Source organism: Papilio polytes, unplaced genomic scaffold (assembly GCF_000836215.1).
Source record: "Papilio polytes unplaced genomic scaffold, Ppol_1.0 DF821733.1, whole genome shotgun sequence".
NCBI lineage: Eukaryota > Metazoa > Arthropoda > Insecta > Lepidoptera > Papilionidae > Papilio > Papilio polytes.
The window spans coordinates 24,312-38,494 of record NW_013527471.1 but is presented as its reverse complement, the minus strand read 5'-3'; the positions used below and the strand labels follow the sequence as shown (position 1 = coordinate 38,494).

Here is a 14,183-nt window from a genome sequence, read left to right as displayed (position 1 = left end):
TAACATGATTATTAGGTATTCACTTACTTTTCAGTAGTGTAGGTAGTGTAGGTATGTTCAGTAGTCGCTACATCCTGCATATTGAATTCCTGGCGGAAAGATCTCGCCGATCTTGGTGCCATTGCCTCCACGAGCCGCTGGAAATAACACAAAACAATATTTTGCATTTCTTTTGTTTAAGTGTAATGAATAATGTATGTCTATATTTATTCTAGATTGAATATACTGTAACTCAATAATTTTTAAGGTACATTAGCAGCAAAACTTAAACAACTAGTTGGATACACAAATTTACAATCGGACATTTTATGTAACAAGAGTGTAAAAATAATTGATAATTGACATAAAAACTGTAAAGAATTCAATTTAACATGTAAAACAATATGTTTATAAAAATTATAACTTTAATATTCTGCAACCAATACTTATAATTAAGAAATTAAGAAATCTTTAAAGTTGAAATAACAGTTTATTCTGTGTCCATCTTTTCAAAGATTAAATAACCAGAATACACCAATATAAGTCGACACCGATACTGGCAGAATGCAGTTGTGGAGTTGAATTCATATAGTTGGACGCTTTGCATGCTATAGGGCTAGAAATGTTTGCCACAGGGAGAGTTTGAGTGCCGAAGGTTCCGGTGTGTCCCTTGGAGATTCCAGAACCGTCGTTAATGTCACTACAGGATGGCCACCGAGGGGGTTTTAGTAGGTGAAATCCTACATACACCTGCCTTCCCCCAAGAAGGCAGGGTATCTTTTAAACGTTTTCCCCTCGACACCATAAAAAAAGGGCTAGAAATGGTCATAAAATTGCATTAAAAAATTTATTTACGCATCAAAACCAATCCTTCCGTTAATATTTATGGTAGTTAATAATTATTTAAAAACTCTACTTATTTATTATTTTATTTATTTATTTTCTTAAACCTTTTGGTTTGTAAGAACCCTGCATATTTCATACTACAAACTCTTTCTATGCCTCTCTTGTTATCTAATACAGCTTTCCTATACATCTGCATATTTTTGGGTGCGGCAGTGACCCAGCGTTATTCTTATCTAATAATTTTCGGCAAAGAAATCAGTACATCTTAAGGGTTACTGGACAAACATTTAAACTGCGTATTTACATTAACTTGTATGGCTCAACCCAAACAGGTTTTGTTTGAAATAATTCAGGTTTGTAAAGCATATGGCGACTTGAATTGCAATCGTATACATAATTAAAGTGGAACAGTAAATTTCTTTAAAGGCCTTTATATCAAGTCGTTTTTATATTTAATTTTAAAAATTTAACTTAAAAAAGTCGATAGAGTTTCGAATTTCTTAGATGAACGAAAAAAAATTAAAGACCCAATTTGGTTAAAGGTTTAATTCAATTTGACTAATTTAAAGGTTTCTTATAATGCAGACTTTAAAACAAATGGACTAAAAGACAGACAGAACGTATTGATAATAATTCTACGTTTGTTATAAAACGTGATCGGAATAATAATACAACACAAAAGGAGTACCATCAAATATAGTTTTGTATAATAAATTATTTCCATAATTAAAAAGATATTACAATTTGAAACAATGGAATAATTTTGGACTTTGATTCTTTGAATTTCTCATTAAAATAGTGTAATTTATACGTTCTATTTCAACAATGTATGCTCCAAAATAATTTACAACAGAACAATTATATATTTTTCATCATAAAATGCATTTAAGAATGATAAGAAAATTAAATGTTAAAAATATAACATATGCATATAGTGTATACCAACCCGGCACTCGTAGGCAAAGTCGTAATCGTATTCCTCCATTGTACACACAATTGTTTATATCACAACACTATATACAATTCACTTAATAATATCATGGTTTATAATATCAAAACTCAATCACACTTAAACACAACAAAAATCCAACATTTTGCTAAAAGTAACCTACAAAAATAAATAGTCAATTTACAGATTAAATAAAATTCCGGAAACCCAAAACGTATTCACACAGTCTGTGCTGGCTGAAAACTGAATGGACGGGAGAAAACTGTAAATCGAAACACGAAAAAAAAAACAAAACCGGCGATTCTAAATTTAAACAATTTCGTAACGGCTTCCACCGTGTCTAGACGTCCCTCGCGTTGATTTTGTCATGTTTTAATTGAACAACTTTTGTTTGTAGAACGTGTATTATCAGCTGTTTTAGCAGTGGATCGTTTTTGAGGTTAGGAAAATGACTGGTTCATTCGATAGCGCCGGCTTGCGGAGTTGCGCGCGCACTGCGTTGCGCTGTTCCGACGACAGAATCTTGACACTTTGGTTACTTAGTTTACTTTAGGAAAAAATGTTGCCGACCCCTTTTTTGTGTTACTGCCAGAATTTTTAGATGATGTAAGCTGTCGGTTGAATCAGAGGCGGAACTAAGTAACACTTTTTGATATGCAGAAATCTAGTAATGATTCATTGTTAACTTTTTGTTTAGTTTTATAAATTACAGAATATGAAGCTGGTGAGAATAAAAACCTAAATTTAATAAAGTCCCCGTTCCTTTGCTTTCATTCATTTTTGGCGAGAAATCAATAAACCTCCCTAAATGCACACTTTATCACGCATATCTGCACCCTTCATAACGACTACAATAGACTCCCCTATCCGAGATACTTTAAAGGATTTTCGAACTTACAGTTACAATATACAGTATGTTTTAATTTACTAATAAGTATGTAACTATTGATTACAAAACGGTGATCGTTTTGTGAAAACAACTACCGCTTTATAAGTTAACGAGCTGTTGCCCGCGACTTCGTCCGCGTGGTATTCGAAAACATACAAACTATATTAATTACAAAAAGCTAGGTATCCCTCGGGAACCGGACATTTCTCGGGGATGAAGCTTGTCCCCTGTGTACTCCAGACTTTGTTTTATATCTATGCCAAATTTCAATAAGATGTGTTGAATCGTTGCAGAATGATCGAGTAAACATTAAAAAACCAAATTAATGAATCCCACGGGGACCGTAACTATTCCCGGGATAAAAGTAGCCTATGTGTTCTTTCAGACTATGCTCTAAACCTGTGCCAAATTTCATGGATCCGTTCAGCCGTGTAGGCTACAAACGCTAACAAACATCCATCCATCCATCCATCTATCCATCTAAACTTTCGCATTTATAATATTAGTAAGATTTTAGCACAGATTCCCTCAAAGAAACAAAACTACATTAATATTATTAACCCAAATTCCACTGCGACGAATTGGGTGGAGTTATTTCACTGCCGGAACATATACCAAAATACATGCCATCTCACTCTTCATCATCCTCTTGCCCTTATCCCTTACGGAGGGTCGGTACAGTATGTGCTCTTCCATACATCTCTATCAGCCGTCAAATCTGAATCCACTCCTTTCTTAAGCATATCCTCTTTCACATAATCCATCCATACTTTCTTCGGACTTCCTCTTTGCCATCTCTCTCTTCTGTTTAAAAAAAATAAAGACACAAATGTTTTGTATTCCGCAGTCTCAACATGGGTTATTTCGAGTTATCTAAGCATACAAATCTTTACTCGGCGTTTTTCAACAATTTATTTTACGCCCATAACGCCACCTATAGTTTAAAATTAGAACTTCAAACTACGAGTTATTTATATGCAACTTTGGTTGTGTTAGTAAACATACGATGTAAAAGTTTTAAAAGAAGAAATTATTTCTTTAGAGCCACCTAAAACAAATTCACTTTTATGATTTACTAGCTTTTGCCCGCGACTCCGTCCGTGTGGATTGAAAAAAATAACAAAAGTGAGTAGCCTATCTGTTCTTGACTATCCTGTACATCTATATCAAATTTCACCGAAATCCAGCCGTTTAGGCTACAAACTAACAAACATTTATCCATTTAAACTTTCTCATTTATAATATAAGTATGAAGTATGATTATTCTGAGCATGTGTAGATTGTTTAACCAAAGTTAAATAAAAAAACTACTTGGGTTTTATTTATATTGTAAAATAACACGTAACAAATAACTACATCCAGTTACACTATATGAGTTTTTTAGCACTTATATGTGAACTTGGATTTTAACTAACAAGTTACGTAATGCATATATTCGGCAACATTCTCCGAAATCTTTATCTATAAATGTTCCCAATAAAATAAATAAAAAAAACCTAACAACATAGGCTTTAAATTACTTTTGTTCAACACAATGTATTATTCAATTTTATTTCTGATCTTGGCAACAGAAAACTTCAGTAAGAAAATAAAAAAGCTTTACAACTTTTTTTTTTATAAACAGCTTGGCCGGACAATGACCTCGTAAGATGATAAAATCACTATATAAAAATAAACACTAAAAACATTAGAATATACGAGAGTGAAAAGGCGTAAAGAATCATCCTACTTGAACATTTTATCTTTTAACTTACTTTTTTAATTCCACGCAAAGTCGCGGGAAAAATCTAGCCTGACAAGCAATTTACCTTTTAAAATATTCGTTTATGTACTACATATATTTGGCAATGTGAATGTTACACGTGTTTAACCTTGATAGTGACCTTGTCAACGCGTATTTTTTTTAGCCATTGCACATGATTGCCAGTGAGATAAAATTTAAAAACTAGACATAAATAGACATAATATCTATTTAATTAAATGACATACGTATTAAGTTTTTTACTAATGAACAAATAAGAAGACATAAAAACTTGGATATTTTTGTTTTACTTACGTAAGGCTATTAATTTATTTAGACTGAATAATGGGATTAACTACAATATGTGGTCTAATTCCTCATGATGTAATAAAACCGATAAACACATAGCCAATATAATTGGATAGCTATTAAAATGATAATGGACCTTATAACGATTAACATAAGGCAGAAAATGTAGTGGAGTTTAAAAGACCCAAATGTCAAAATTAAAAATAGGAAACTGGCAAGCGCATTGAAAGGGATAGAGCTGCCAAATGGAATTATCGAACGCATTTAGATCGGAAGCTTGTATGAAATGAAAAGAAAGAAAGAAGAAAGAGGGAGAAAGAAACATGAAGAATTAGGAAATACGAGTCATGCCAAGCAATGGATATATTTAGTACCTTTTTCCACTGCGCTAACAATTCAATTGACAAAGTAAATAAATAGTCAACATTAGTTTTATGTCTTTTCATTTCAAATTATAAACTTTTATATGTTTTTACCTTTAATATGACGTTCGTAGTCAACATATTATGGCTACACTGAGAAAAAATTTTACAAACATCGTAAAATGTTCAACGCTTCCAATATCAAATGCAAGAACTTAGTGAAGAATGATTACCATCACTTAGGAATAGAGAATCTAGACTTGTTATAAAAAATCTAATGTGACTAATATTATAAATGCGAACGTTTAGATAGAAGGATAGATGGATGTTTGTTAGTTTGTAGCCTGAACGACTGAAAGCATCTCGGTGAAACTTGGCATAAACGTAGAGGATACTCTGGAAGAATACATAGGCTACTCACTTTTGTTTTTTTTAATTCCACGCGGACGGAGTCGCGGGCTAAAGCTAGTTCATTATAACGTAAATTCATGTATCAGGGTCATTGGTACTGCATTGGATATTACGTGATTGTACAAAACCGAGTATTAGACGTAAAGGTTTGAATTAATCAAGGTGATATAACACATTCAATGCTGTATAACGTGTTTATTTATATAAAAATCTGGCATGGGATGTGTTAATAGAGTCGGTTTTCACAAAGCGACTAATGTATGTCACGAGTCTAATTTCCACTGGCGCTACTGTTATAGAAATTGCTATACGCACGGGTAGAGCGTTTATCCGCTCAATGGAAATATTTACTCTACTTATTATTTTTAACTTATGTGTTAAGTACACATTACGTTATGTAATGTTCATTACCCAACATATTTTCGTTACAATTCCGTCTTTGTTAATTTAAAAAATGTTCGTTTTTAACGTACAATAAACCACTTAAAAGATATATTTAAGAGTGACATCAGACAGGGGGACCCGACTTTAACGTAAACACGCTGCGAGGTCACCGCTGCGTTATTTATTGATGATAATGTGGTTCATAGCAGGTCACGTGTTAAGTGTAGCAAGTTTTTATCTACTATGAGTGTACGATAACATGATGGGTTAATGACGTCATTGAGTAAGTTTATGGTGTACAAAAAATATGGAAGAGTAAACTGTAGGATACAAGGAACATAATTACATCATACTAAATTTATAAATATGAAAATTAGTTAATGAACTCCAAAGCGACTAAACGGAACTTGTTGAAATTTGGCACAGATGTAGAAGATAACAGTGGTAGTGCCCGCCGTAACATCTTAGCACTGCAGGGGTGAAATGGAATCAATTGCGTGGTTTGTTTGATAAGTGTGGTGCAGGAGGCCTAATTTAAGTCCCTTTCTCTTCACCACCCTTTTCTTATAAGGAGAGGGGGGGAAGTGGATTTGACGTTGGAGGAGATGCAGAGGAAGGGGAAATATCCCCTTTATGTGCGTCTCCTCCTGCCTATGGGCAGCGGTCCCTTCGCCATTTTAGCGGTTCCAGCCGCTTGTTCGTTTGCCACCTTATGTTATAAAAAAAAACATAGTCTGGAAGAATATTTTGGCTACTTAATAAGTTATTTTTCTGCGCGGACTGTCACAAACGAAAGATGAGATAGAGAAATGCATAGCATTTAATGGGAATTCATTGTTTAGCATTTGTGGTGTTTAGCTTGATTTCCAACTACTTTATTTTTTTATTTATTTTTTTCTCATGTAATAATCTAGAGAGAAATAATAATAAATAGGTAAATAGTCAAGTAGAATTAGGTATTTCATAATTAACAGCTGTCTTTATGCAGTATTATTTTATCATAATTTACAAATTTAATATGCCAAGTTCGGTATCAGTCAAGTTAATCGTTATCAGGATGATAACGGGGAATGCATTATCAATATCAATGCAATAAATTGCTAACAAGATAACCAGAAGTTATACAAACAACAAAACATTCGTACAAATTCAAATTAACTAAAATACGAGTACACATGTTTTTGTCGGTTTTCAACAAGGACATTATACACATGTTTAGAGTACTTCGCTATTTCAGCGAATTCAAGTGGCTGCTTGCTCGTTTGCCGTATAATACATCCAGTGGTTTGTCTGGGTGGTAAAGATAAGTTTGATGTCTTTTCTGTCATGTCCATACTCTTCCCTTAGATGTATATAGTCTGTTACTCAATAAATATAAACAAAATATTTCCTCTTTATAAAAGGACTAGTTTTCGCCCGCGCCTCCGTTCGCGTGGTATTAAAAAAACATAAGTGCCTATGTGTTCTTCCAGACTATCTTCTACATCTATACCAAATATCATCGAAATCTGTTGAGGCGTTTAGGCTACATTTATGATATGGAATTCTGAATTCAGCAAATGCCCACAATCTACCAAGATTTTATCCCTTAGTGGTAATCGAATATTACTCGATTAGTATTGTTTATTGTAAACATATTTCAATCTCGATTAAAAAAATCCATCGAATACATTAGGAAATACCTGAGACAGAGCGTAAAAGAAATCGGTATACAATTATGTTTTCTATCTTGAAACTTCACGGTACGTAACTGCGGTTGAACGAAGCGAGAGAAAACTGGCCGAGAGGAATCTAAAGGATTCCGTGTACATTTGTGCCGTTTTGTGTTCCCATTGCTCAAATACTATTACAAAAACATTGATAACTCTGTTTATGTGCAAGGAAATAAAAATCCAAGGTAAGGATTTCTTAATAAGTCTGGCAAGCAGTTCAATACACAGCAATCGAGCGTTTAGATTAAAAAAAATTATCGGATTATCGAAAACGTTCAGAATTTATATTATTTCGATATTTATTGATACTTTTTCAGATAAAACTGAAAATAAAGTTAATATTCCCGTAATTTAAAAAGATCGTATCAACTTTAATACTCGTAATGTCGTAAATTTTCAAATAAAGGTTATTCTGTATTTAATTTTATTTAAGGAAAAAAATGTCACTAAACCGGTTTATAAATGAAGCTGTATTAGATATGTTTGTAAATTTTCAGAAATCCAATTGTTTTGAGTTATTTAAAACGTAGAATTAGTGGTCAAGGTCAAAACGTGATAAAGATTTGTGTTTTCTCACACTAGAGGTTTGTTACTTTAACCGTGGATTTTTAGCTAAAGTTTTAATTAAAAAAAAAATTCATAACGATAAACATCGATAAAAACCGCTTTATACAGATAAAAACTAAGACGAATATTCCATTAAATGTTTATAGTCACAAGATTTACACAGAAACAGACGCGAAAAATAAACAAGAAACTTTTCATGATTAAAACCTTCTTTCGAAAAAAAATTAAACACTGGCACTCAACACTTATTTGCACTTCGAAATTCGTTTTTTTTTTATTCCAAATTCGAATCGTTCGAACGCAAAGCGGTCAGTGTCGCGGGACACGGCTGCGCGCGTATTCGTTCGCGCTGTACTGAAAAAAAAGTTATACAGTCATCGCGGCGAGGAAATACTATCAGTTAATTCGCAATGCAACGTGCTAAAGGTGACGTAATTGTCAATAAATATCGCTACCATGCTATGTTTATATTTCACTCTTGTCCTGAATCAAACTAGTTCTTATTTAATTTTAAATCGATCTTTAATCTATACTTCTATACTAATATGATAAAGCGTAAACACACTACTTTGTGGCGTAGGATGTCAGCAATCAGTATATTTTTGAAAAAGTCTTTCTTTAATAAAAAGCCCTACATTTACGACACGTTTTACATTTTCACGCTATTAAACTTAGGGGGTAAAGTTGGGAAAAAATCTTCATGTTGGAAAGGGACCAAACTACAAGCTGCCAACATCAAGGAAGCAAGGTTGCCATGGAAACAATTTTTTTTTTAATAATTTCACGTTTATAAGCCGCATGGGAACATCTACTATTTAATGAAGATTAACGTAAAATAAGACACATAATTATTGTAATGCAGGTACCAATATTGTTTATAAAATCACAAAGGCGTCTAATAATCCCAAGTACATACGCATTGTGTAAGAATTATCGCGTGTTCTCCTTACATTTTCCAAGCATTTGTAACGCTCTACCTTAGTTTACACATTTCTTATCGATCGCTTACGTAATATAAAAGGTGCTATAAAAGGACCTTGACGTTTTGAATTTTTTTTTATTGCTATTGTAGGTCCTGGAAACGTAATTTATTTAGAAACCATGTAATTAACTCTGGCAATATTCAATCTGTAACATATTTTCTTTACTAAGTTGTTTTTTAATCCAATTTTTAAAATTAAGTAATCGAAACAAAAGCCTTTGCAAAACACTTTAGACAGCGACCGAACAATTTTGATACTTGAAGGTAATTAAAATAGTTTTCAGATCGATTGAGATCATTTATAAATCCAGTTTATTGCGAATAGGTAAGAATAATTTAAATAGCAAAGAGTCATAAATATTACAATATTCATTGCCTTCTTTGACCTCTAGAACTTGACATATGAATATGGACCCTAGGCTATTCTATTCATAGCCAAGATAGAGTCCACCTACGCGCTACCAGGGTCTATTCAAGACATTAAAATGTCTTTAAGCAAATTGCTTAGACTGATTTGATTCAACCGCACGTCGTGACAAACAAACCTTGACCATATAGCGGCGATAATTACGTCATCTCTATACAATGAATGTTGAGAAATCACAGAAAACGTGCATCAGTCTTATTTGGCGTTACAAATACATGTTACTAGCTGTTGCTTGCGACTTCGTCCCCGTGATATAAAAATAGCCTATGTTACTTACTGATATATTACCTTTCTAACAGTGGACGAATTTTCAAAATCGCCAAAATAGTTTTTGAGTTATACGTACAAAAATACAAATCTTTTCTCTTTATAATATTAGTATAGATTACATAATGTACCTTCATACATGTTCATATTGTTTAAGGGTCCGATTAAAATATCGGTCGATAAAAAGTATAGACTTTTAGAATAGACTAAAGGGTCATATAGTGGACCTATTATTGAACTCGATCTGTTAAAAATAGCAAGAGATACAGATTAAAAAAATGTGGAAATATTATTTGAACTCGAAAAGTTCATGTTGCAGCAATTTAAAATTTTTACCATCATTTAGCAATTATTATCTTACTAATCTTAATATTATAAATGCGAAATTTTAGATGGATGGATGGATGGATGGATGTTTGTTAGCGTTTGTAGCCTAAACGTTTTTGTTATTTATATACATAGTTCGTATGTTTTTTAAAACCACGCGGACGAAGTCGCGGGCAACAACTCGTACTATATACGCTTTATTATATCGTTTAATTTAATATGCGTCCTATAAATGACTTTATGACTTAAACAGCGCATAAGGAAATTTCGCATATAACATGTCTGTTAAAATTATATTTCGATGTGCGTCCATAAATGGTGACTAGTTACTCGCCCACGAAATGACCTGAATGTAAACTATAGGGCTACCTCTAACTGTGACTTACTATTGGCGAAAATAATAATTGTCTATTAAATCGCACGAATAAGCCGGCTAGCCCGGTGTAATACCACGACCACACAGAAAACAGGCGTGAAGTGGAAGCAATTCCGCGTACAGTCTGATGAGTGTGGTCCGGAGACCTCATTTTAGTACCTTTCCCTTTCCACCCTTTTACTAAGAGGAAAGGATGGGAAGGAAAAGTGGATTTGACAGTGGAGGAGACTCATAGGAAGGGGAAATGTCCCCTTTATGTGCATCTCCACGACCGTCAATGAAAGGTAGGCAACGCATCTGCAATTGCGGATGTTTATGGGCTGCAGTCGCTTTCCATTTCGGTGGATTCAGGTGGCCGTTTGCTCCTTTGTCACCTTATATTATAAAAAAAATATAATAATTATGCATAATACATGTATCTGTTATTTTATGTCCCAAGTATGTAATAGAAAGAGGACGCAGAACGTGGAGAATTAGAAATTAGCGTACATCACCTAACTGGGCTTCTATTTATTTATTGAAATTTTAAACAAAATACAATATACAAATATAGACAACTCTATCTATCCATCTAAACTTTCGCATTTATAATATTAGTAAGATAAACTAGACATCTAATATTGTAACAACCCTATAAAACAATTGTAAACAGACAAAATGCGATGTGGAAATGTTCTGACGATCTCCGTTTCGGATATGTTACGTAATAACAATTAAAAACCGGCATAATTGACGCGAGGCATTGCACTCGCTTTATAAAGATGAGTTTACATGGAGGTTAACAATGCACTAATATATTGTAATCTTACTTCTTAATAATATTGTAAAAAAGAAAGTTAAAATGGATGGATATTGCCTACAAGGTATCTGCAAAACAGAACTACGTTTTCTTACTGTCTATGTAGAACATAGGTAAGAAAACGTAGGTTTCCTTCTGAGTTTTATTCTTAGTACGGAGTTACGGGTAAAAGACTAAGGTGCTGACCCACCGCTCGATGATATCGGCTTAGCTTAAAAATGACGTCATTGTCAGATAATGTAAAAAAATCCGAAATTTCCATCACATTTTACACGTTGGATTATCAGACAATTTACAATTTGATGGGACAGGCCCTAAGTAACTTATAACTAAAGGTAATCATTACATGCCTTTCAGGAAGTTCAGTCGTTCTTAAAACCATTTGAATCTATTTAATTTCTCTGTCCAACAGCAGGTCAAGTACCCTTAGATAAGTTCAAAAATCAGTTCAATGCTCTGTACAAATAGAACTCAATATGCCTGACATCGATTCGTCTATCGTAAAATGACATTTGGTAACATGAAACTAGATTATTCATACATTTCCTGTAGACTCTTATGTCGGCAACACACGTTAGGTTTCAACCTTGCGACTGACAGACACAAATCATAGTACTAACTGTACGATTTTGTCACAAATACAAGGTTGGTTTGATCAAAACCGTCATGCAAAATATAACGTGTGTGGCCAGTATTAGAGGTCGTTGACCATTACAAGAATCCTTACATTCATAAGCCTGTTGGTGGCTCGTCTCTGGTTTCTGGATTTCAGTCTAGTCTAGTCACAGACAATAGTTTTTTGTCTATGCAACGGTCGTTCACACTAACGTTAACTGACAGCCGGTAATGTTATTACCATAATCTAATTGTGTTTTTTTTTATTGGAAGGCAAAGGTTGAATTTGATATTTATGATTCATCTTTTATTGAATTGAATAACAATTTTTGAGTTCTTAAGATGTTTTTAGCTTGAAAAATAACTACAAGTCGCTTTTTACAAATGTGTCTATAACAAAAACATCATTTTCATATTAACTTCAATCATTTACTTCCTAAGTGTTTCGCCTCCACAATCTTATGGGTAAATATTTATCTACAGAACTAAAGAAAACAACCAAACAGAGTATTCAATCATCAGACACCTACTTAATATCAACTTATGTACGAGGGGCTATTATTAAACCATCCGAATACCGTTCGACATGATGTTGTCCAGATGCGATATTTCGAACTTTATCTGAAGTACGCAGTTAAAGAAGTAAATTAATCAGGATTTATTTCGAATTATTTTAATCGAGACATTTCCAAAGTAGGGGATACATTAATGTTCGATAAACGTCCGTGAAATACGTCCCCTACCATATATTTCCGATTTTAATTTCTCTTTGTCATAGTTCAGTTTAGAATTCGTAAATATAAAAGTGAAAACGCAATAGAGGTGTGCCATTCTATACAAAATTGGTTTTAACATAATTTACTTATTTAGACAAATTAAATTAACTTAGTAGTGCTTAGTAGATATTTTATTATTGCGATCATAATCCTCATACTTCTAAGTAAACCATATAAAAACATCTAGTTCATTTAAATCTAGCTCCAATCTAGCTAATGTTATTATCCTCAAAACATTGTGTGTTCCATTCCTATTTGGTGAGGCAATGGTAATCGTACAGGTAAATAAAGTACCATTTATTACAAACCCACACGGTCTGTTACCGCGGCATCTGTAGCTACGTGGGAGCACCGGCTTATGGACATGATTGTGTCATTGAACAGTAATGATGTAAATCGTTATACTATTTAATACCTAAAATTATAGGATTACTAATATAAATAAACATTGACGTAAAAAATACTGCTATCTGTAGTTAAGTACCATAAATATGTGTCTCCAATTTATCATTTTTAAATCATACTAAACGTAAAGGTTGAAATAAACGAATTTAAAAGGTACACAATTTAAAATCGATTTAAAAATAGTTTAAAAAATATGTTGATTCGCATCCCTAATTACGTCAAACTGACAGATGTCAAGCTTCATCAAGCAAATCCATAGAAGGAAAGAAATTGACAGTATAAAGCCTGTGTCTGATAGACAATCGACAAGCATACGCTAAATCCTAACATGGATAGAATCGTTTTGAAAGATCATAGAAAACTTTATTTATTGGACAAGGAATCAGTTAGTCTTCTGAATGACGCAAAGGATTGCTTGTCACAAATCTAAATAGGTTATGATATTGTACTCTAATAGAATATCATCCGTTGCGCGAATCGAATAAGAATCGAGTTTCCTGATTGCATAACGGTACGTAACGTGTTTGTATTCGATCTGAAAAATCGATTGTGTGAAATTCTATTTCGTGTTTCATATTTGAAGCACTAATAATGAACCAATTCCAAAAAAGGTTAAAGACTCAAAAGTCATATTCAGAATTGTTAAATGGACATTATAGTCCCATAGTCCATATTCTTAAGGCAGTTAATGCATTAGTTACTCTAGATGGAAATCCTATATTCCTCAAGTATCTATCAATAAAAAACTTAAATTGGATTTCATTCTAAGAGCGAGCTTACACCTTTGACTAAATTATCGACACAACTGTTATGCGATTGTCGATTGTTTTGTAGCAAATTCAATTATTTAGTTGCACAACTAAAAATCGAGTAGTGTGCGCCATATAATCTCATAGGAATCAAAGCGAGACAAAACAATTGTGCGATAGTTTAGTCAAAGGTCCAGCTAAGTAGAACTACAATTTCTCAGTCGGCATTGAGTCCGGCCTTGTATAACGCATTTTAACTGAATGTTTGTGTATTTATTATTCAAATTCGCTCCGGCCTCACTGAGGTCCGG

At 33.2% G+C, this 14,183-nt stretch overlaps 1 protein-coding gene across 1 annotated transcript in view; it reads right to left on the bottom strand.

Annotated features, from left to right (window-relative positions):
* Positions 1 to 14,183, bottom strand: part of LOC106108196 — an 84,553-nt gene that overhangs the window by 60,491 nt on the left and 9,879 nt on the right. Inside the window, 1 exon segment of the mRNA XM_013289294.1 lies at positions 28 to 137. Coding sequence (XP_013144748.1) covers positions 28 to 137 — 110 coding nt within the window.